General features: G+C 45.4%; 1 protein-coding gene across 2 annotated transcripts in view; it reads right to left on the bottom strand.

The window, feature by feature from the left end:
* Window positions 1-8,002: 8,002 nt before the first annotated feature.
* Window positions 8,003-24,008, bottom strand: part of armh3 (armadillo like helical domain containing 3) — a 151,034-nt gene continuing 135,028 nt past the window's right edge. For both annotated transcript variants that reach the window (XM_052027108.1, XM_052027107.1), the window contains 2 exons: window positions 11,605-11,721; window positions 8,003-8,939 (listed from right to left, as the gene is read on the bottom strand). In XM_052027108.1, coding sequence (XP_051883068.1) covers window positions 8,847-8,939; window positions 11,605-11,721 — 210 coding nt within the window. In that variant the 3' untranslated portion in view covers window positions 8,003-8,846. The remainder of the gene's footprint in view (window positions 8,940-11,604; window positions 11,722-24,008) is intronic.

Genomic DNA, 24,008 nt, shown 5'->3' on the forward strand with positions numbered 1-24,008 from the left:
CACCATGTGCAGTGGAAGTAACTAGATTATCTGCAGTAGAATTAAAAACACTCACCCGCAATAATATCAACTGCAGAGTGTCAGGAAAATTAAATAGAACGTTCACTATTCATACATTAATATATAATGGCAAAGACAATCTTGAATATATTTAAATCTGTAAACTAATTCTGAAAGTGAATTGCAATTTTGTTGTGTCAGTGCAATGCTCCCAGCTATGTTACCGCCGAACACAGATTTCTTGTTTCGCAATGGTGGAAAGATTCCTCTGTGTGGCTGGTTGGTCAAAAAGGTGAACTGTCTCAGTGCTAAATGCTGTGCGCAGTTCTGTGCCTCCGTCAGTCATTGTGGACAGTGGTTTCCGGGCCATGTCCAAGACTGTGGGTGGGGGTGGGGGGGTGCGAGGCGAGTGTTGTTGCGTTTATCTGGATGTTCGGTAGAATTGTGTTCTTTTTGTGGTCTGTGCTGGAAGTTGATTTGTAGTGCGTGTGTGATATGTAATTTAGCCGTACTATTTGTTGATTAACAACTGTGCCTCCGTTAGTCGGTCTGGATGGTGGTTTCCAGGCCCTGTCCGTGACTGTGGGCGGGACGAATGTTGTTACGCTCACCAAGATGTTCGGTAGAATTGTGTTCTTTTTGTGGTGTGTGATGGTGGTTACTTTGTAGTGCATGTGTACTATGTAATATAGACTACTGTTTTTTGTTTAACAACTGTGCCTCTGTCAGTCAGTCTGGATGGTGGTTTCCAGGCCATGTCCATGACTGTGGGGGTGGCGAGGCAAGTGTTGTTGCGTTTACCTAGATGTTCGGTAGAACTGTGATCTTTTTGTGGTCTGTGCTGGCAGTTAATTTGTAGTGCGTGTGTGATGTGTAATAAAGATGTACTTATTGTAAAATAAAAAAACTGTGTCAGTGCTGGTGAATGGAAACTGCTCCCTTTTGTTAACCCACGGCTGTTAAAAGCTCTGTGGCTGTCATTTTAATAGATGAGTGTTAGATATCTCCTTTTGACACTTTTGCCTAACCAAAATTTAACCATCTGCCTTTTTAGCCACAAGCGTCACAGACGATTTGTGGTGTTCCAGATTTATACCCCTCTCTATGTGAAGAAGGGTTTCCTGACATCAACCACGAATGGAGTAGCTAATTTAAATTCTCAAATCCTTCCACAACCCTGCCCCTGCCCACCCCAGTGATCACCTCCAGCTCTAGAACAAAAAGCAGCCTGCCCTCCATGGACTCTATCTACTCTACACTTCCCGCTGCCTCGGGAAAGCAGACAACATGATCAAAGACCCCACCCACCCCGGACATTCTCTCTTCTTCCCCCTCCTATCAGACAGAAGATACAAAAGCCTGAAAGCACGTACCTCCAGGCTCAAGGACAGCTTCTATCCTACTGTTATAAGACTTTTGAACAGACCTCTCATACAATAAAGATGAACTCCTGATCTCCCAATCTAGCTCGTCACAGCCCTTGCAACTTGTCTACCTGCACTGCACTTTCTCTGTAACTGTTACAGCTTATTCTGCATTCTGTTATTGTTGTCCTTTTGACTGCCTCAATGTAATTATGTATGGAATGATCTGTCTGGATGACACGCAAAAAAAGCTTTTCACTGTATCTCCACACATGTGACAATAATAAACCAATTACCAACCCTCTGGCTTCCTTGGACAATTCCCTTGAGCATCGCTGAATTTAATTGAACACCATTGCTGGCTGAACTCTAAACCCTAGAATTCCTCCTCTAAATCTACTCACTCTGTCCCTCCTTTAGGCTCTCCTCAAAACCCAGTTCTTCAACCAAGTTTCTGGGCACTGGTCAGATACATCCTCTGGTATGTTGCAGAAGCTATAGTTGTGTTACTATCTGTCCTGATGTTAATCCAGATCCCTTTGTGAACAACTTCACTCAGTGTTCATGTTATTGACTGTTCCTGAATTGGTTAATCCATGCCACCCCCCCACACGGTCACTCACTAACCCCTCTTTCTACAGTAATATTGATTGTATCGCTGCTGATCTTAATCTAGGTCTCTCACCCTGTCACTTAGAGTAATGCTTCTCCCACAGAACTGTGCTACTGTTTCTCCAATGTTAATCCAGCTCCTTCAAACCATTACTCATCAACTCCTCTCTTCTAACAACCTACATGACTGAATGTATCTTGGCTGGTGTTAATCCAGCTCCCTCACTCCATAACACAGTGCTGCATTACTGAATCTATCTTTACTGGCATGATTCCGACTTCCTCACAGTCGTAGAGTTTTACAGCATGGAGACAGGACCTTTGGCCCAACTTCTCCAAACCAACTGAGTATTCCAGTTGACCCAGTCCCATTTCCCTGCCTTTGACCCATATCGCTAAACCTTTCCTATCCATGTACCTGTCTAAGTATCTTTTAAACACTGTAATTGTACCTGTCTCTACCACCTCCTCTGGCAGCTCGTTCCATATACCCACCCCCTCTGTGTGAAAACGTTGTCACTTGGGTCCCTTGTAAATCTTTCCCCTTTGCCCTCTAGCTTTAGATTCCCCGACCCTGGGAAAAACAGTTCGACGATCCAACTTATCTCTGCCCCTCATGATATTATAAACCTCTCTAAGGTCACTCCTCAACTTCCCAGAGAAAACAGTCCCAGCCTATCCCTGTAGCTGAAGCCCTCCAGTTCCGGTAACAACCCCCAGTATTTTGTGTGACTGACTATACTTCTACTGCTGGTAACCCAATCCATTACTCCAGCATCCAGTAGTTGCTCTCCTCTCCACTCAGCTCAACACATGTCTTCTGGGCTCACCCAAAATGTGGGAAATATCCCCATCAATGTCACGGTTGTTAAACAGCAGAGGTTCTACAGAGCCCCACACGATGGTTCTGGAGTCAATCCGCATCGTATTCCGTGTAGCACTAACATCTACCATTCATTCCAATACTTCAGGGACGATTCCACTGGGTTTCTTGTTTGATCCACTGTGGCTTATTAGCCAGAAGTCTTGGTTTTGAGTCAGGAGGCTCACAAAATCCAGTGCAACAGAGATAAGATGTAGAACCTATGATTCCAGCTACCCTCTCAAAGGGATGCAAATGGTCTCGTGGCCTCTTCTACAAGGACAATAGGAATCTAACTCCTGGTGTTCTGGACAAATCTTCCCATCAATCAATGCCATCGTATTGTGGGATCTTGCTGTGTGCACATAGCCAGTGTCTTTTCCTACCAGTGTCTGCACTGCATTGAGAAACAAAGGACTGCAGATGCTGGAATCTAGATGAAAAACACGATGATGCTGGAGGAACTCAGCAGGCCAGGCAGCATCCGTGGAGAAAAGCAGGCGGTCAACGTTTCGGGTCAGGACCCTTCCTCAGGACTGAAGATAGGAAAAGGGGAAGCCCAATATATCGTAGGGTAAAGCAGAGCAGTGATAGGTGGACAAAAGAGGGGAGGCGGGGTGGGCACGAGGTGGTGATAGGTAGATTCAATATTCATGCAGAAATTGAATTCTCCCATTTTATATAATCCCCACCCCCTTTCCCCACATACCCCTCCTCCCCCCACCATGCTTCTCTTCTTCCCTATCCTAGCCTCCTTTTTTTTCCTTCTGCAACTTAGAAAAAATCTTAGGATTTTTTCATCTGCACTTTACCGGCTGTGAAACACGTTGGGACATCATTAAACAGCGAGACACTTTAGAAGTGCCAGTCATTCCTACTTGACTAGTACCCAACGACTACGGAGGTCCAATTTGATTGGTCTTAGCTGCAATAGCAACTAAAGTCAAGTACCCCCCCACCACCAGTCAGTTTCTTGGCTCCACCGTTAGATCTGGTGCTTTGTAAAACTGTTCTCGCAGCTTGAGGCAAGGGGAGCAAATTGAGGACATTAATACTTCCCTGCAAGAGGCTATCTTGCCTTGACCTCCTACAGTGTTGCACCAGGCATGATTGGGGGTTAGTGAGTTGTAAGGGGACACAGAAGCCAGATGATTAAAATGGCACAATTGGTACTAATCCTCTCTGAGTGGCAGTAATGTGCAGTTAGATGGTGGAGGGGCACAGGTGTAGGGCGGAGACACGGTGCAGGGAAGCACCAGGGTTGAATAGAGCGGGAGGATAGGCAAATGCGCACTCACATCACACACAACTTATAATTAACAGCAGGCAGTCTCAGTGTGTTGATCACTCAATGTAAGCCGTCTGCCAATGCAGTCCCTGCGTTAAATAACACTGCTGATTCCTCACACAAACTCCAGGATCAAATAAACATCTTTTGAGAGTCATTTCTTTGATTTCACAGTAAAAAGCTTCAATAATAATCCCCAGCTGTTGCAACCTCTCACTGCTTCTCTCCTCACAGTTCATCTCATCCCAGCAGCAGCAAACACTTTCATCTCTACCTTCTATTTTTAGTCACGGGGCCACGGGGAACGGAAGGGCAGAGGAACTCTCTTCTGCAAAAGGGAACTCATGCTTGATCAAATGTTAATCTTATCTGAGATTCATGGATATTTTATAACCAAACTGTATGGAGGGGATCTGGTGGAGGCAGGAAAAGGGGGGTAAAAGGCATTTATGTGGAGCACTGAGTGATGGAGCAGACGAGCAGACTAAGTAGCTGTCACCTCTCCTGACATCGACCTGATGGTTTGAGTTATTTCTTTCTGTGCTGTTCATTTCTATTGATTTTGTTCCTATAAATACCTTGTGTTTACACACTCAGGGCAAGCACAGTATGGATTGGATACTAAGAGAAGCTTATCGTCCCATCACAGACTCCCAGGGCAGGGACCGCACGGGTTAGATACAGAGTGAAGCTCCCTCTACACTGTCCCGTCACACACTCCCAGGGCAGGGACCGCACGGGTTAGACACAGAGTGAAGCTCCCTCTACACTGTCCCGTCACACACACTCCCAGGGCAGGGACCGCACGGGTTAGATACAGAGTGAAGCTCCCGCTACACTGTCCCGTCACACACTCCCAGGGCAGGGACCGCACGGGTTAGATACAGAGTGAAGCTCCCTCTACACTGTCCCGTCACACACACTCCCAGGGCAGGGACCGCACGGGTTAGATACAGAGTGAAGCTCCCGCTACACTGTCCCATCACACACTCCCAGGGCAGGGATCGCACGGGTTAGATACAGAGTGAAGCTCCCTCTACACTGTCCCATCACACACTCCCAGGGCAGGGACCGCACGGGTTAGATACAGAGTGAAGCTCCCTCTACACTGTCCCATCACACACTCCCAAGGCAGGGACCGCACGGGTTAGATACAGAGTTAAACTCCTTCTACACTGTCCCATTGAATACTAGGGCAAATACAATTTGGATTAGAGGCAGAGAATTGCTCCCTCTGTACTATCCTCTATCCAACATAAAGGGAGAGTACACAGTTAATGGCAGGATCCTTAACAGTGGTGAAGAACAGAGGGATCTTGGGATCCAGGTAGATGGTTCCCTGAAAGTGGCTGCACAGGTTGATAGGGTGGTAACGAAAGCATATGGCATGCTTGCCATCATTAGTCGAGGCACAGAGTTCAGGAGACAGGAATTCTTGTTACAGCTTTATAAAACTCTGGGTACGCCACACATTACTGTGTTCAGTTCTGGTTGCCTCATTATACAAAGGATGTGGAGGCTTTGGAGAGGGGGCAGAGGTTTACCAGGACACTGCCTGGTTTGGAAGACATGTGCTGTGAGGAGAGGTTGGACAAGCTAGGGCTGTTTTCTCTAGAGCGGCGGGGGCTGAGGGGAGATTTGATAGCTTTATAAAATTATGCAAGGCATAGAGTAGATAGCCAGTATCTTTATCCCAGGATTCAAATGTCTAGTACTACAGGGCATGTATTTAAGGTGACGGGGGAGAGTTCAAAGATGTGCGAGGCAGGTTTTTTACACAGGTGGGGGCCTGGAATGTGCTGCCAGGGGTGGTGGTATAGCACAGGAGCATTTAAGAAACTCTTAAGTAGGCACATGAATATGTGGAGGTGGGAAGGATGTGGTCAATGTATGGGGAAGACGGATTAGATTAGTTAGAAGTCATTGGTCTAATTAGTTTGGTACAACATCATGGTCCGAAGGGGGAAATGGAGAAATGGTCTACGTTGGTCCAGACATTGTCTGCCCTTCTGCTTCCACTATTTTCATAGGAATGTGGATCGTCTGTGTGTTAGTACAACAAGATTGCCTTCCATGGTTTGCACGCTTACCTTGTGAAGTGCTGATGAGATCAGTAGCTTTGCCTGAAGCTGTCCACATTCCCAATCTCCTGCAGCCCACCCTCACAAGAGCTTGGATCCTTAACGTCTGAAACGAGTGCGTTTGTGTCCCGTCGAGTCGAGGGATGGACACCGAGTGGGGTGGTGTCAGCCTTGGCTCAGTGTCAGGTGGTCGTGGATTCAAGCCAGACCCCATAGACTTGAGCAGATAACCTTGGCTGATGGCCCAGTGCAACGCTGAGCGGCTGCTTCACTGTCAGAGGTGCCAACCTTCAGAAGGGTTGCTCCTACCATCTGAGGCTGACACTGCTTCCTCGAGCAAAACTACTTCTATAAAATGATCTGCTTGTCATCGCATCATTGCTTTCCGCGGCTTTCTGTGCACACATTGCCGATCGCATTTCCCTGATCTCAACAGTGAGTATAGTTTAAAGGAAGTCCTTCACTGTGCTTTGGGATATCTTGAGATAATGAAAGGTGCTTTAGGAATGGAAGTCCTTCACCTTTTTACAGCCAGGCAGCAATATCCAGGGCCTAGCATGGTTCAGTTAATAAGTGCCCCATGTGTTGTGTGAAACATATACAAAAGGAAAGCTGAGGTTTACAAGTTGGGGTTGGGACGTCATGTTGCAGTTGTACTGGTGAGACCACACCTGGATCATTGTGTTCAGCTTTGGTCACCCCTGTTATAGGAAGGACGTCATTAAGCTGGAACGTGTGCAAAGAATATCTACGAGGATGTTGCCAGGACTGCAGGGCCTGAGTTATAGGGAGAGGTTGGGCAGGCTGGGACTTTATTCTGTAGGAGACTAATGGGTGACCTTATAGAGGTGTATAAAATCATGAGGGGATGGATAGGTCTGTTTCCCAGGAAAATGGAACCAAAAACTAGAGGGCACAGGTTTAAGGTGAGGGGTGAAAGATTTAAAAGGAACTTCTTCATGCAGAGGATGGTGCATATATGAATTGAGAAAGTAGTTGAGGCAGGTACAGTAACAACATTTAAAAGACATCTGGATACGTACGTGGATAGGAAAGGTTTAGAGGGATATGGACCAAACACGGGCAAATGGGACTGGTTTATGTGGGCACCATGTTCAGTATGAACTAGTTGGGCCAAAGGGCCTACTTCTGTATTGCATTACTCTGTGACTCTACAACCAGTGGCCAATGTTCCTATCACCATGTACTTATGTACGCAAAGGCTACAAGGCAAAGCAGAGTACAAGGTACACCAGCACAGTTGTCTGTCCAGAGAGCGAGTAGTGTATTATTTTGCTGAACTTAGAAAGAAAATGATTCCAGTCGGGACCCCTCAGAGGAGGAACTGCACAGCCGCGGTGTCACTGAGCCACCGACGGAACCCAGATTTTGTCCCGGAAGACTGAACCACATTGGCTCCATCCTCTCCAGCTATCAGGGCATGGACTTGGAGGTTCACTCCTACACCTCTGACAGCCGCAAGATCAGCTGCCAATGTGGGCAGGGTGCATCATTGGGACAGGCGGGGTGTGGGGGCCCGATCCTTTCCCCCTCCAACACGGGACAGCAGTCGGCGGCAGGATACACCTGTTCTACCCAGCCACCAGTCGACTGCACCTTCCCTAACGCTCCCCGACTGTGATTGGCTGTATCCGTGTGGACTGGAAGCCGCGGGCGCGACCGTGCGCGATGACCCGCCCCCCCGTCTCTCTCGGAGCCCGCTGCATCCCTCTCCCACTTCCAGCCTCTCAAACGCACGCCCGGTGGGATCGAAAAGGGGGCCCTGTGCGAGAAAGGTGGTACATCACAACTCTTTATTCTCAGACCACACTCCACGCTGTGGTGACAAGAGGCCGAATCTCTTGCCTTCCAGCCACCACCGCTTGCAGAAAATGCAGTAAACAAGGATCACCACTAAAGAAATTAAAAATAAAATCACTCCAGCTCACAGCAGACCGTCGCATACTGGTGTCAGCTGAGAGCAACTATCACTAAGCTGAGACTGTCAGGCATCCATTCCCAGGTTGGGGACTTACTTCCTCGTAAGCCTGCGATTTAGGTTACCCTGAGAGCTGGGTGCAAGTCAGAAGTGGGACTGTTAGCTCAAACTGATGGAAGGTCATCGGCCTGAAATGTTTCTCTCTCCACGGATGCTGCCAGAACTAATGAGTATTTTCGATATTCCTTGTGCTTAACTCAAACACATCAAGAAACCCTCGTGCCTGCCAGGCTGCGGAAACCAGCCACAGAGTCGCCCTTGACCTGGAGAGAGGAAGCCAGCAAAAGGGGAACATAGGTATCGACAGGCGGCCAGGGAAATGTGACCACGTGTTGGTGCCAAGCTGGTGTGACTGCACCTCAGCTCCACGAAGACCGTCACGGAGAGCAGCTAAAGGAGATGAACGTAAGCTGGGGTTCAATGACCAGTCCCAGGGACACTGAGTTCCTCTCTGCTGCTGTGGAGACGGGGTGGGTCTAGGAGAAGTTCGAACGAAACAGCTGGCAGTCACAGACACCGCAGGAAGCCAATCCGATTGTTCTTTTGACGAGTAAATCAATGCACAGTAATCCACCAGGAGAAAGAAGAGGAAATGGAGATATTGGTGCTTTGGGAGGGGGTTGACAAGCTGGAGTCAGTTTCAGGATATGGAGGAGAATTCTTTCAGCAATATCTCCTGGCTCAGGGTGTTCACAGCAAGATTCTTCCTCACGTTAAGACTGATGGAGCGGACCTGCACGAACAACAGAGAATTGGCTGAGACTGCAGATGCCAGAATCTGGAGCAACAAACTTTGTGCTGAAGGAACTCAAGACTCAGGTCCTACTGCAGAGTTTCGACCTGAACTGTTGATCTTCCCCACCAAACCGCGCCACCCCCCCCCCCCACCGCACCATAGATGCTGCCTGACCCATTCAGTTTCTCTCGTAGATTGTTTGCTGCCAGGGAATCAGCTCAGACTGGAGGATGAGACTGGGAAATTATTAATGGGAAATACGGAAATAATAGGCAGAAAATACTTTGTATTCATCATCAATCAGGAAAAGCTAAAAGTATCGGAGTAGTTACAACATGTGGGGCAGAAGGGAGGAAATAAAAACATTAATTGGACGAAGGTAGGAGGCAAACTGATTGGACCAAAGGCTGATAAATCCCTTGGACTTGGTATCTGCATCTCAGGGTATTAAAAGAGGTGGCTGCAGAGATCGTGGATTCATTGCTTGTCCCCTTCTGAAGGTCCCAGTGGACTGGAAAGCCATAAATATAACATAATGAGGTAGAAGAAACTATAGGTCATTTAGCCTGACATCACTGGGAAAGTCTTGGAATCCATTGCACGGCAGCATAGCGGTTAGCGCAACGCTATTACAGCGCCAGCGATCGGGGTTCAATTCCCGTCGCTGTCTGTAAGGAGTTTGTACATTCTCCCTGTGTCTGCATGGGTTTCCTCCGGGTGCTCCGGTTTCCTCCCACATTGCAAAGACGTACGGGTAGATTAATTTGGGTTTAATATGGGCGGCGCAGACTCGTTGGGCTGGAAGGGCCTGTTACCACACTGTTAAAAAAAACTAAGGAATTGCAGCAAGATACTAATAAAATCAAATACCATGAAGCAGAGTTAACTTTGTTTGATGAAAGAGTAATTGTGTTTGACAAATTTATTGCATTTGTTTAAGTATGTAACTAATAGAGCAGATAAGGACGAATAAATAAACGTATTTGGATTTTCAGGAGACTCCAGATAAGAGGGTCATGCACTGAAGGTAAGGTATTAGCATGGATAGAGGATTAGATAAATGGACCACTTTCAGGAAGGCACATTGTAACTAGTGGGGTCCACAGGGATCAAGGCCTTAACTATTTATGATCTACATTAACCACTTAGGTGAAAGGATCGAGTGGATTGTGGGTGAAATTTGCTGATGATACAAAGATGGGTGGGGAGACAAGTTGTGAGCAGCACACAGGCTCTGCAAAGGGATTTAGACAGGTTAAGCCAGTAAGGCGAAAATCTGGCGGATGGACACACTGTGGGGAAATGTAATCCACTTTTTAAAAAAATTTTATTTACAGTGTGGTAACAGGCCCTTCCGGCCCAACGAGTCCGCGCCGCCCATTTTAAACCCAAATTAACCTACCCGTACGTCTTTGCAATGTGGGAGGAAACCGGAGCACCCGGAGGAAACCCATGCAGACACGGGAGAACGTACAAACTCCTTACAGACAGTGACGGGAATCGAACCCCCATCACTGGTGCTATAACAGCGTCGCACTAACTGCTACGCTACCATGCCGCCCTTTGTTAGGAAGAAAAGTAGAAATCATGTTTAAATGCAGAAAGATTACAAAATGTAGTCACATAGAGAGTGATCTGGGTCTCCTTATACATGAAACAGAAAGTTATCCTTTAAGTCCTAGAATGTTCAGTAATTTTGCAAAGGGGATAGGGTGAAGGTAGGGAAGTCTTTCTTCACCTGTAGAGACACCACTGAGGCCACACATTGGAAGCAGTTTAAAGAAGGTTTACTAGGGAAGCTTGGGCCTACACTCATTGGAATTTGGAAGAGTGAGAGATATTGAAACCTGAGGGAGCTTGACGAGGTGGATACAGAGAAGATAGTTCCTCTTGTGGCGAAATCCAGGACCAGGGAGTATAGTTTCAGATAAAGGGGTCGCTCATGTGTCAGAAATGGGGGAGGGATTTCCTCTCAGGAACCTTTGGAATTCTCTACCGTAGAGAGCTGTGGAAGCCGAGTAAGTGAGCATATTCAGGACTAATACAGACAGATGTCTGATCAATAGGGGAATGGTGAACAAGCACAAGTGTGGAGCTAAGGCCAAATCAGATCCACTGTGTTCTTATTGTAGTGGAGCAGGCATGAGGGGTCACATGACTCGTTCTTGATCCTATTTCTAAGAAAATGGTGAGGCAGGTTACAGTAACTCTAGCCTGTACTTCTCCTCTATCTCATAAAGCTCAGTGAGCAACTTCCTCACCTCTGAGCCAAAAAGGCTGTGGGATCAACTCCTAATCCAGAGACTTGAGCACAAATATTGAAGCTGACACTCCAGTGCAGGACCAGGGTGATGCAGCATTGTCAGGGGAGTTACCTTTTATGTGCAAAGTAAACCCAAATTCGCATCTGCTCTCTCCGATGGATGTAAAAGACATCATGGGATTGTTTCAATTAAGGGCAGGGAGCCAATATTCATCCTTCAACCAACATTATTAACACAAATTAGCTAGCTGCTCATGAACTGCAAATGATATATGTTCAAGTTTCAGACTAAACTTGTCTACTTCCTTGGCTAGAAAGGAGCCTGGAAGGTTCTGATACCTTGAAAGGGCAGCAGATATGCAAGGTGTTTCCTCTGTGCCCTGGCAGCTCCCCACTTACCAATTCTTTGAAGAAGGCTGCCTCTTTGGGCTGCTCTGAGTAACGCTCGTACTGGTCCAAGCCGTCCTGCAGCTTCAGGGTCAGTGTGTCATAGTTGGAGCGCACAACCTCCAGCACCTGGAGAAAAGGACACACACATCACTGAGGCACCAAGGCTCCATCCACACAGACCCAAGCAAGGCAAGGAGAAGGGGGAGGAAAGATCAATGTGGCTGCAATTGGTTTAGTCACTTAGAGAAACAAAGGACTGCAGATGCTGGAATCTAGATGAAAAACACGATGACACTGGAGGAACTCAGCAGGCCAGGCAGCATCTGTGGAGAAAAGCAGGCGGTCAACATCCTTCTTCAGGACTGAAGATAGGAAAAGGGGAAGCCCAATATATAGGAGGGAAAAACAGAGCAGCAATAGGTGGACAAAAGAGGGGAGGTGGGGTGGGCACAAGGTGGTGATAGGTAGATGCAGGTAAGAGATAGTGACTAGGCAGGTGCGGGGGAGGAGGGGAGAGCAGATCCACCGGGGGATGGGTCAAAGGGAGGGGAAAAAAAGGTAGAAAAAAAGAGGCTAGGAAAGGGAAGGCGAGAAGAAGCATGTTCGGTATACTGGTCTTCTCTTTTCCTATCTTCAGTCCTGAAGAAGGGTCCTGACCCGAAACGTTGACTGCCTGCTTTTCTCCACGGATGCTGCCTGGCCTGCTGAGTCCCTCCAGCATCATCGTGTTTTTCATTAGTCACTTGGAGCTTTATGATATATGTTTAAATTACATTATAGAAAGAGGCCACTTGGACCAACATGTCCAAGCTAGTGAAGCAAACTATCTGCTGGAGGAACACAGCGGGTCGAGCAGCATCTGTGGGGAGGAGAAGGAATAGTGACATGTCCAGTCAAAATCCTGTATCAGGACTGAGAGTGGAGAGGGAAGATGGCCGGTATAACGAGGAGAGGGGGAGGTGGACAGTGGAGAGGGAAGATGGCAGGCAGGTTGTGTCAGGTAGGGGAGTGGGGGTGCAGCTGGGAGACAGTGGCAGGTGGATGATAGATGTAGGCAGACAGAGAGGGAGAGAAAAACAATTGAGAGGCAGATGGAGTGTGATGGGGGGGACGGGAGGGGGGAAAGTTGGAGACAGCTGCTGGAGGGAGATAAGCAGGATTCCAACCCGAAAAATCGACAATTCCTTTCCTCCCACAGATGCTGCTCGACCCGCTGAGTTCCTCCAGCAGATTGTGTGTTGCTCCAGGTTCCAGCACCTGCAGTCTCTGGTTTCTCCACATCCGACCTGGTGTTTGAGCCTCCTCCAATCTATAGCTCCCCCATTTTGTGCATACTTCAACCCCTGCTCATTTGTGCTTGCATGATTTCCCCTTTAAATGCATTCAAAGATTGCTTCATGTAATCAAACCAACTGGTGGCTTAACTGATGTCTTTCTTCAGGAGGTTAAGGAGGTTCGGCTCATCACAGAACACTATAACAAAACTCCTACACATGTACTGTTGAACGTATCCTGACTGGTTTGCATCATGGTCTGGTACGGCAATCTGAATGTGCAGCAATGTAAGAAGCTGCAGAGAGTAGTGGACTCAGCCCAATACATCAAGAAGGCAACATCTATCATCAAGATCCCCACCATCTGGGCCATACTATCTTTTCACAGCTATCATGGACAGTACGTACAGAAGCCTGAAGTCCCACATCACCTTCCCTTCAACCATTTGGTTCTTGAACCAACTGGCAAAATCCTAATCACAACCACTGTGACCACTTTGCACTAAAATGTACTTTTTTTTTGTTCTAACTATGTTCTTTCTTGTAAAAATTGTGTATAATTTATGTTTATGTTTTTCTTGTGAATGCTACTTATCTGATGCTGTGTGCCTGTGATGCTGCTGCAAGTAAGTTTTTCATTGCACCTGTGCACACATGGACTTGTGCATGTGACAATAAACTCGACTTTGACTTAGCTAGTTACCCAAGTAGAAAGTTATAAAACCAGCTCCAAAACTATAATCACTCCAAATTGCAAGACAGAAGATGGGAGATGGTTTGGGGATAAATGAGCTGGACGCAGGCTTTGTCTGAACACAAACTCTGTGTGGGGAGAAATGAGTGAAAGAAATCCTATAGGTGATTCAGATGGATGAGATAATGACCCGAAGGGTTTGATTCAAACACAGAGAGGAGTGGGAGATGGGAGCATGGGCAGGATGAGCATGGTTATAAGTTGGGAGAAAGAAGGGAGAGCAATATAATGGAGCAAAGATCGATGGCAGACCCGAACGATATAAAACAAAAACAGGAAATGGTGGGAACACTCAGCAGATAAGGCAGCATCTGTGGAGAGAAACAAAGGCAACAATTCAGGTCTGAGACCCTTCATCAGAACCAAAATCGACCTTGAAATACAACTTCCCACTCTATTCAAAGTATATTACGGTTGCACTGTTAAGTTAATAAACTATATTACAGCAGTTCAAAAGTAAGGCACGTGTAAAGTGACTTAGGACATTCTGAAAGGGATGTGAGTGGTACTAGAGAAATGTAAGTCTTATGTCACATATTAAAGGAACATAAGATTCATAAAGAATATGACATCCCAAATAGCTGCACAAAATATTTTCACCAGGATGTGGTTTTATGCTTTGAAACTAAAACGTGCAGCAGTTTGGAAACGGTTATTTTTTTAGGGCCCATTCCCCCCGTGTGACATCACTTATCAAGACCCCCTTCAGCACATTATTGTCCTTGCTGTGACATCATCACCCTATATCATGATGCCATCACACATGACAATTAAGAATTTAGGGTATTAAGGATGGACAATAAATGAAATCTAGTTCCTGTGAACTACACAAAGATATAAATGAGAGGGGAACATTGTGTTTTAAATTAAGAATTTTAAAGAATCAAACAAAATGGTATAGAGATTGGAATCTCAAAGAAAAGCGAATTTGGACAAAATGTATGATGTGAAAAAATGCCACAAAACAGGATGTTGAATAAATCTAAGATAAGATATCTTTATTAGTCACATGTACATCGAAACACACAGTGAAATGCATCTTTTGCGTAGAGTGTTCTGGGAGCAGCCCACAAGTGTCGCCACCCTTCAGGCGCCAACATAGCACGCCCACAACTTCCTAACCCCTACGTCTTTGGAATATGGGAGGAAACTGGAGCACCCGGAGGAAACCCATGCAGACACGGGGAGAACGTACAAACTCCTTACAGGCAGCGGCCGGAATTGAACCTGGGTCGCTGGTGCTGTAATAGCGTTACGCCATCATTGAGACGTTTTGCTGGAATGAGATGGGATTGAGTGATATGGTGATCTGGGATTGAGCTTTGAAGAAAGAGCAAGCTTGCTGGTCTTGTACAGCTGTTTACAGTCCTGAATGCTCTTTAGTGGCCTAATGAGTTCAAGCCCTACTGCAGGGTTCTGAGCAGAAAAGTCTAGGCTTACACACCAGTGCAGAACTGAGGGAGTGCTGCATTGTGGAAGGTGCTATCAGATAAAACATTAAACTGAGTCCCGCATCTCTTTTCTCACATGGCAGCAAAAGATTTTTTAATGCAGAAGAATCTGTCCACTAACTTCAACAGATGACCATTGGTCATTGTTACTTGGCTGTTAACAGGAGCCTGTTGTTCACAAGGTTACTTCTGCACTTCCTACACTGCAATAGTGGCTACATTTTAAAAAAGAGCTTCAGTGGCTTTGGGCCTCCTGAGATTGTGAAAGGTTCAACAGAAATTCAAGTCTTTTTTTGGTAAAAGAAAGAATCAATGACAATTAGGTGTGCAAGTGCCCAGGAAGCCTGTCAGGTCCCATTATCAACACTTCTCTTTACAGTGCTAACTAAATACATAGCTCCTGGATACCTGGGCTAGTGGCCTGCTTGGTCGATAATAAAATCCACTGCTCATCGGCCTGCCTTCGCTTCAACTTCACCGTTTCATGAAAATAACGAGCTACTAACAAGACTGCTGAGTACAGTCCCATAATGCGCAGCGTCCTGTCTAGGGAACTCAGTAATTGGAGCTGTCTTCAGTTCCCCTGAAGCATAGAGTTATCCAAGACATTCAGAGATACAGTTGTGTCATGCAAAAATAGGCACAAAACTATCAAGAAAGTGAAAACATGATTAAGTAAAATGGTTCTAATTATTCACAACAATTTAGATTTATATGAGTGTCCCAAGATGTTTCAGAGGGGTATTTTCAAATGAAGTTTGACACCAAGCCACATAAGGAGATATTAAGAGAGTTGACAAGGTGCCAGATAAAAAGTTACTGCACGAGGTCAGAACTCATGGAGCTGAGGTTAATGCATGAGGATTAGTTAACTGACAGAAAACAGAGCGTCAGCATCAGGCTGGCAAGCTGTAACTAATGGGATGCCGCAGGGATCAATGGTGGGACCTCAACCATTTACAATCTATGTTAACGAAATGGAGAAAGGGCCAGGGTATATAAAAACATTTTGTTGTGGGCAAAAGTTGTGGGCAAAAATTTGGCAGATGGGATATAATGTAGGAAAATGTGAGGTTATACATCTTAGGAAGAAGAATCGGTAAACAAACCATTGTTTAAACAGAGGGAGACTACTGAATGCTATTGTAGAAGGGATCTGGATAACCTGGTACATGTCACACAAAGTTTGGTGAAGCAGATAACTAAAAAGGCAAATGAATATTGGCGTTTATTGCAAAGGGAGCTGTATAAAAGTAGGATAGTCTTGCTACAGCTGTACAGAGCAATGGTCAGACTACAGCTGGTGAAAAATATTCAGTTTTTGTCCCTTATGTAGTGAGAGGTATACATGCACAATAAGTTCACTGTAATGATTCCTGAGATGAAGAGCTGTCCTAGGAGGAGAGCTTCACAACACAGGCTCCCTTCTCAGCAAGTGCTTCAGTTAGGTCAGGTTGATGCTGTAAAGTACAGACGACAGAGCTTTGCACCTGGAGCAAAGGTGGGTGAATTGCCAGAATAGATGAGGAGCTGAATGTTTGCAAACTGTTGACTTCACTTCTGGGGTCTGCAAGCTACATTACTACATGCCTGGAGTCTGGCAAGATGAGTATCCCCCCCCCCCCCCCCCCCCCCCCCCCCCCCAACTCTGAGATGCTCACTTATTCAGAACGGCTTCCTAACACCAAGCTTCCATCCATTTCCATTGACTGTAAAGCACACTGGTTGGTTTAAGGTTGCGAAAGGATCTACAGTAATGAAGGATTTTCTTTTAAATCAGCAAAGTAAACCTTTAATGCCTTTAAGATGGATATAATTACAATATTTTAAAAATATTTGGACAGGTACATGGATAGAAAAGGCTTAGAGGGATACAGGCAAATGCGACTAGCTTGGATAGACATCTTGGTCAGCATGGACAAGTTGAGCCAAAGGGCTTGTTTCCGTGCTGTAAAACGCTATGACTCTGCACACCATGGTGTCCCAGTGTGGGCTAATAACATGGAGGCGATATAATCACGGTCAGAACAGAGTGGCTGCTCTCCCAGTGCCTCCATGTGTGACTGCAACAACATGTGGCTCTACCTGAATGATCAAAGGCTAATTCACAGCACACCTAGATAATTAATGTCTGTTTTGGTTATCCCAGTTCCCCAAGGCAAGGTAGGAAAACCAAGCAGCATTCCTTATGACTGCCATCCATTCTACATGTTGACTGTGGAAGGAGCAATGCAAAGTTAGGGGTTGTACATGAAGATTTACCAGCCAGATCAAGGTTAATGAAGACACCCTACCCTGTAACAGTCAACACCTTCATGACAGGTTTGAATCCCACCTGACTAACTGAGGAATTTAAATTCAAATAATTAAATAATCTGGAATTTAAAAGTTTATATCAGTAATCAGATTTTAAAACAACAGTTTATTAATGTCATTCAGGCAAAGTGTCATCTTACTTGGTCAGCCGTATATGTGACTGCAGACCCACCAATGTTGTTGAGTCTTAAATGCTGTTCAAATTGACTCAACAAACCACTCAGTTCACGGAAGAACAAGGGATGGGCAAGGAATGGCGGACTTGCCAGTGACGACCACATCGTGTGGGCAAATTAAAATAAAACCCTATACTACAAAGGTAAGTGCATTTTCAAAATACTTCATTGGCTGTGAAGGACTTGGGATGTCCTGAGATTAACCTGCAGAAGCACAAGCTCCTTGAGGAACACAGGTCTTTCTCCTTGGTTGCCTTTCAAGAACACTGTCACCCACCATCAGCACTGAGCTGAGATCGTCAGCCAGGACTTTGTACTCAAGCTTTGGAAGAGGGAAAGGAACCTTAAATCTATCTGAATGCCACCCAATGGATGATAAGTGTTAAATCTGCAATGCTCAGAGACTGTGACATTTGCGCTGGGTCCCCTCTGTAACTGCTAATGTAAGAGTGCTCTAAGAGTATCAGTCACTTTACTTAAGCTGCAGGATGTATAATCCTAATTGCTTCTGTGATAAATCCTGCCTATTTATTTTCTTATAAATGGATATGGGTGAAGGTCACTAATGTTAGTGACTGGAATTGACTCATTCCTGAGCAAAGATGCCTCAAGAGAGTGCGTGGCAGAATTTCAAAATTATCCCTTCCATTTGTGACTTATTGACTGGAATTGAGCCAAATTCAAGTCCCAGGCACTGAATGCTCAGTTGAAGGATTAACAGCAAAGAGTCTACTTACATCTGGTTTTTAATCATTTTTCTTCTTTAATTCATTGAAGGCAATGCTCATTCCTAATTGCCTCCTAAGCTTTGTGACTTGCTTGGCCATTTCAGAGGGTAGATAGGAGCCAACCGCATTGGGTAAGCATAGGCCAGACTGGTAAACCACCTCCAAAGCGACCCACCCACCTGCTCCTGTCCCACCTGCGGTAGAGTCTACGGTTCCCACTTTGACTTCATCAGCTACCTCAGGACCAAAGAACCAGCGTGGAAACAAGCCGCCCTCAATCCCAAGGAGCTGCCTAAGAAGATGGACCAGACTGGGTAAGGAGAGCAGGTTCTAATCCCTAGTTCCATGAGCTTTTAGTTCTAGAGTTAATTAATTACTTCAGTTTAAATTCATGTAGCATGTCAATGGTAAATTGGTTTATTATTGTCATATGTACCAAGCTACAGTGAAAAATTAGTTAGTCTGCAACTTAACCACTACACCATCACAGGCCTCCAAACAAGAATAGGGAATATTCAGGAACATACTCACCCTAGTGAGCTTTACTAAAGGAATGCTGCATTGGCTGTTGACATTGGCTTTCGAGAGACACCTGCTGCTCCTCTAGATGGTCAGAAAAGATCCCATAAAGTTGAAAGGTTGACTCGGCCAGAATTCTTCTCTCAGTCAACGTCACAGAGTCAGACTGTCTGGTTATTATCACACTGGGAGCTTGCTCTGTACCACTACATTCCCTACATTACTGCATTTCAAAAGTAACTCATTGGCTGCGAGGTGCTTTGGGATGACCATGAAGGCACTATAAAAATGCAGAACCCGAACCACAAGGACTGCAGCAGTTGAAGTGGGCAGCTCACTACCATTCTCTCAGAGGCAATTAGGGATGGGGAATAAATGCTGGCTTTTCCAGTAATGCCCAGGTACAACAGTGGACAAAAACAAGCACGGTGTTGTCGTTAATAGATCAGTACTCCTCCAAAGCACCACATACGCTGGCTTACACCCCCTTCCTATGTTCACACCATCGCATCAATTGCAAATCTAACGTTTACCAGGACCACTGACCCTGCTCCCACTCTCTCCTCTTTCATACGACATTCAGGTTGTTAAAATCTAAGCTTTACGTTGCTTGACCACCAACTCCTGCTTCAGCAGGTCTTTGCTACATTTTCCAACCTGAAGCAGTCTGAGACGTGGACCTCCACTGAAGAACTTCAATCATTTATAATAAAGCACAGGAAAGTCAAATTTCATTTTGTTTAATAAGGTAGGTATACATATGTGTGTGTGTGTGTGTGTGTGTGTGTGTGTGTGTGTGTACCATGCACTCATGCATGTGAGTCTGAATGAGCATCCATGTTAATACATTGAAGTGTATGCATGAAGGTAAGATATTTATTTATTAGTCACACGTACATCGAAACACACAGTGAAATACGTCTTTTTGCGTTGATAAGAATATGCTGGGGGCAGCCCACAAGTGTTGTCACCCTTCTGGCGCCAACATAGCATGCCCACGGCTCCTAACCTGAACATCTTTGGAATGTGGGAGGAAACTGGAGCGCCCGGAGGAAACCCACACAGACACAGCGAGGACGTACAAACTCCTTACAGGCAGCGGGCGGAATTGAACTCAGGTTGCTGGTACTGTAATAGCGTTATGCTAACTGCTACATTACCGTGCCGCCATGAGTGCGTGTGCCTGGTGTGTGCATGCCTCTGCGTATGTGCAGATGAATTTGTGTGTGCATGCATGTAGAAACACACATTTATGCATGTACATTGGAGACTATGGCTTTGTGTGAACATGCACACATGTTCCAGTGCATAAGTGCATGCCTGTGTGTGACTCCAGTTATATCATAAAATAAAAACAGAAAATGCTGGAGACATGCAGCAGGTCAGACAGCATCTGTGGAAAGAGAAACAGACTCAACATTTCAGGTCAAAGACCCTTTGTCAGAACTCTCAGATATCCACACGTGCAAAGCAAGAGGTTTGAGTGAGACCAAGCCATTCGTCCCCTCATACCTGTCCTGCCATTCAACAAGATCGTGGCTGATCTTTTACTTCAGTGCTTCTTCCTTACATGAACCCCATCTCCCTTAATTTCCATATCGCTTTAAGTACATCAGGGCACATCCAAAGACCCTGTGATCAGGATAGACATTTGTTACTCTGATAACAAAACAAAAGGTATATCAAGATATGACCAAAGAATTAATCTAATGCTTTTAATCTAATGTAATCTAAGCAACACCTCAATATTAAAAAAAATCCTGTCATTATGTTCAAATCCTCCTCACAGTCTCCCCCTTTATCTGTATGGTCACCTCCAGCTCTGAGATCTCAGGGTTCTGCCCATTTTGCGCACTGCACTTTCTCTGTAACTGTAACGCTACATTCTGCACTCTTTTGTTTTCCTTTTGTACTACCTCGATGTATTTATGTATGGAATGATCTGTCTGGATGGCATGCAGACAAAAGCTTTTCACTGTACTTTGGTACGTGTGACAATAATAAACCAATTGCCAATTAATTGATCTTCCTCCAATGCACTGGTGCCAAGGCTTATTTCAGAAATTCCTCCCTAAAACTTTCCTCCTTTAGGATGGCCTTTAAAAGCTGTCTCTTTGATTGAGCTTTTAGTGATCTCCTCCAAGCAACCCCTAAAGTGGCTCAATGTTAAATTTAATTTAATAATGTTCATGACACTTACAGTGGTGGAAGATGGCAAAAGCTTGTTGATAAAGCTGAATGCAGCAAGTGCAGGACTCCACAGGAGGGGAGAACTGGAAGCAATCAATGCAGCAACCACTTTATACAGATTGGAGCATGCTGAATGCAAAGCCAGCTTGCTTGGATTAGATTATCCAGCCAGCTTGCTGCGTCAACTGCTCTCTTTTAACTTAAAACACTAAGACAAGATACTGTAACAAGACAGCAATTCTCAGAGAGGGCAGGTTCAGGCCAGAGGTACAGGACTGTTCACTTAATGACCAAGGGGCATTTTACCCTCTCATTTCAGAATCAGATCAGAATCAGATTTATTATCACTGATATGACGTGAACTTCGTAGTTTTGCAGCAGCAGTACAGTGCAAAGACATAAAATTACCACAAATTACAAAATAAATATATAGTGCAAAAAAAGGAATAACGAGGTAGTGTTCATGGACCGTTCAGAAATCTGATGGCGGAGGGGAAGAAGCTGTTCCTAAATTGTTGAGTGTGGGTCTTCAGGCTCCTGTACCTCCTCCCTGATGGTGGTAATGAGAAGAGGGCATGTCCCGGATGGTGAAGGTCCACAGTGATGGATGCCATTTTTTTTGAGGTACTGCCTCTTGAAGATTTCCTCGATGGTGGGGAGGGTTGTACCCGCGATGGAGCTGGCTGAGTCTACATCCCTCTGCAGCCTCTTGTAATCCTGTGCATTGGAGTCTCCATACCAGGCTCCACAGACTAAATATACTTTTTATGTATCGTGTACTCATCCCATTTTCAGGAACCAAGACACGTATCAACAGCAACTTGCTATTCCATATCACCCTTAACATCTTAGAACTTCCCAAAGCAATGCACAGGAGTGATTATTAACACCATGTGACAGCAAGTCTTGCAAGAAAATTAGGGCAGGTGTGCAAGAGCTTGGTCACAGGAGGGTTTTAAGGAGCATCTCGAAGGAGAAACAGATGGGGAGGTTGAAGAAGGGAGGACCTCAGTGCTGGGCAGAGTAAAATGAGAACTGGTGTTTGGGTGTCAGTGGACAACTGTCCAAAGTCTGTGGTGTGAAAGAGGAAGAACAATAGGAACAGCAGTCAGCTCGACGGTCCCTCCTGCCTACTCTGCTAATCACCAAGTCCATGGCTGCTCCCACTCTCCAAGACTATTCTCCTGCCCAATTCTCACAGCCTTTGGTTCACCCAAAAGTCTGTCTGTCTCAACTTTGAACGTGCTCAATGATTGAACACCCACAGCTTTGAGGGAGAGCATTCCAAACTACACCCCTCTGAATAAAGATATTTCTCAGCAATCTCCTATATCCTCAGAATTTGCCCAACACCTCCAGAGTTCCCAAAGTGGAGAGCATCTCTTGACAATCCTCTTAGAAGCTGCTATGTCTGAATGAGGTCACTTTTCATTTTTGTAAACTCCAGTGAATTTAAGTTCATTTTACAAAATCTCTCCTCAGAGGGCAAGGGGTAACAAAGCGAGAAAATCAATAGTATGAGGTTACTGGGAATCGTGGAACATTTACAATAATGGAATGAGGCCATTAGGCCCTTGCCAATCAAAAAACAACCTATCCAACCTAACCCTTCCTTCCAGCACTAAGAACGCCAAGACCAGGATTATCAATGAAACAAAACAAGACAGGGAAAGTTACAACAGAACGTTGGAGGCACTGGTGCAAGCATTTATAAGACCATAAAGCTGTTGAATGTTATGCCAAATTGAACAAAGCTTTTAGAGGAATTTAACATAAAGGAGTACCTCATGGACAAGGAACTTCAGATATGCAGAGTCAAGAGATGCTGAGAACTTTTTTTTAGAGCAGAGAACGTTAAAGGGTTCAATGGAGGTGATCAAAATTACTTGGTGGTGCATGTAAAGAGAAAATGTTTCCATTAGCTTGAAGGATAAAAGCCAGAGTTCACGGATTTAAAATGACTGGCCAAAGAACCAAAGGCGAAATGTGGAATTTTATTAAAAACATACAACAAGTTAGTGGTCTGAATCTAAAGGTTGATGGAAGCAGATTCAACTGGAACTTTCAAAAAGGAATTGGATAAATATCTGAAAAGGAAAAATTTGCAGGGCGTTGGGGAAAGGACATGAATGGTAGAGGAAGGGCACAGTGAATATAACCAAGGAGATATGTCAGCATTAGGTTACTGAATGGCTTACATCTATAATGCTGTAGATGGTCCTGGGAAGATTGTATTCATCCAGAGGGTAGCTGTAACCTGAGGAGATGGTGGAGGCAGAGTCATACAGCACAGAAACAGGCCCTTTGGCCCAACTGGTCCATGCCGACCAAGATTCCCATCTAAGCTAGTCCCATTTACCCGTGTTTGGCCCATATCCCTCTAAACCTTTTCTATCCATGTACCTGTCCAAGTACCTTTTAAATGTTGTTAATGTACCTGCCTCCACCATTGCCTCTGGCAGCTCACTTCGTATATGGTCCACCCTCTGAGTGAAAAGGTTGTCCCTCAGGTTCCTATTAAATCTTTCTCCTCTCACCTTAAACCTCTGCCCTCCAATTCTTGATTCTCCAACTCTGGGAAAAAGACTGTGCGCATTCACCCTATCTATGCCCCTCATAATTTCATACACAGACACTCTCACAGCATTTAAGAAGCATCTGGATGACCACGTGAATTGTGAAGACAGAGTAGGCTGTGGACCAAATGTCAGTAAATGAGATAAGTATAGATGGGTACTTAATGGTTGGCATAGACATGATGGGCTGAAGGGCCTGCTTCCATGCTGTATCACTCCGTGACTCAATGTAGTATGAGTATTACAATGGCCCAACTTCTGTCAAACACAGAGAACTTTACCTCACCTCAGGCCACTGGAGTAAATGTGGCCCCAAAATCCTGACCAACATTTTTCCCTCAACCACCGTCTAAAGGCAGATGATCTGGTTGTTATCAAGTGGCTATTTGTGGGATCTTGCTGTGTGCAAACTTGCTGCCATCTTTCACA

The sequence above is a fragment of the Pristis pectinata genome, chromosome 12, assembly GCF_009764475.1.
Source record: "Pristis pectinata isolate sPriPec2 chromosome 12, sPriPec2.1.pri, whole genome shotgun sequence".
Taxonomy (NCBI): domain Eukaryota; kingdom Metazoa; phylum Chordata; class Chondrichthyes; order Rhinopristiformes; family Pristidae; genus Pristis; species Pristis pectinata.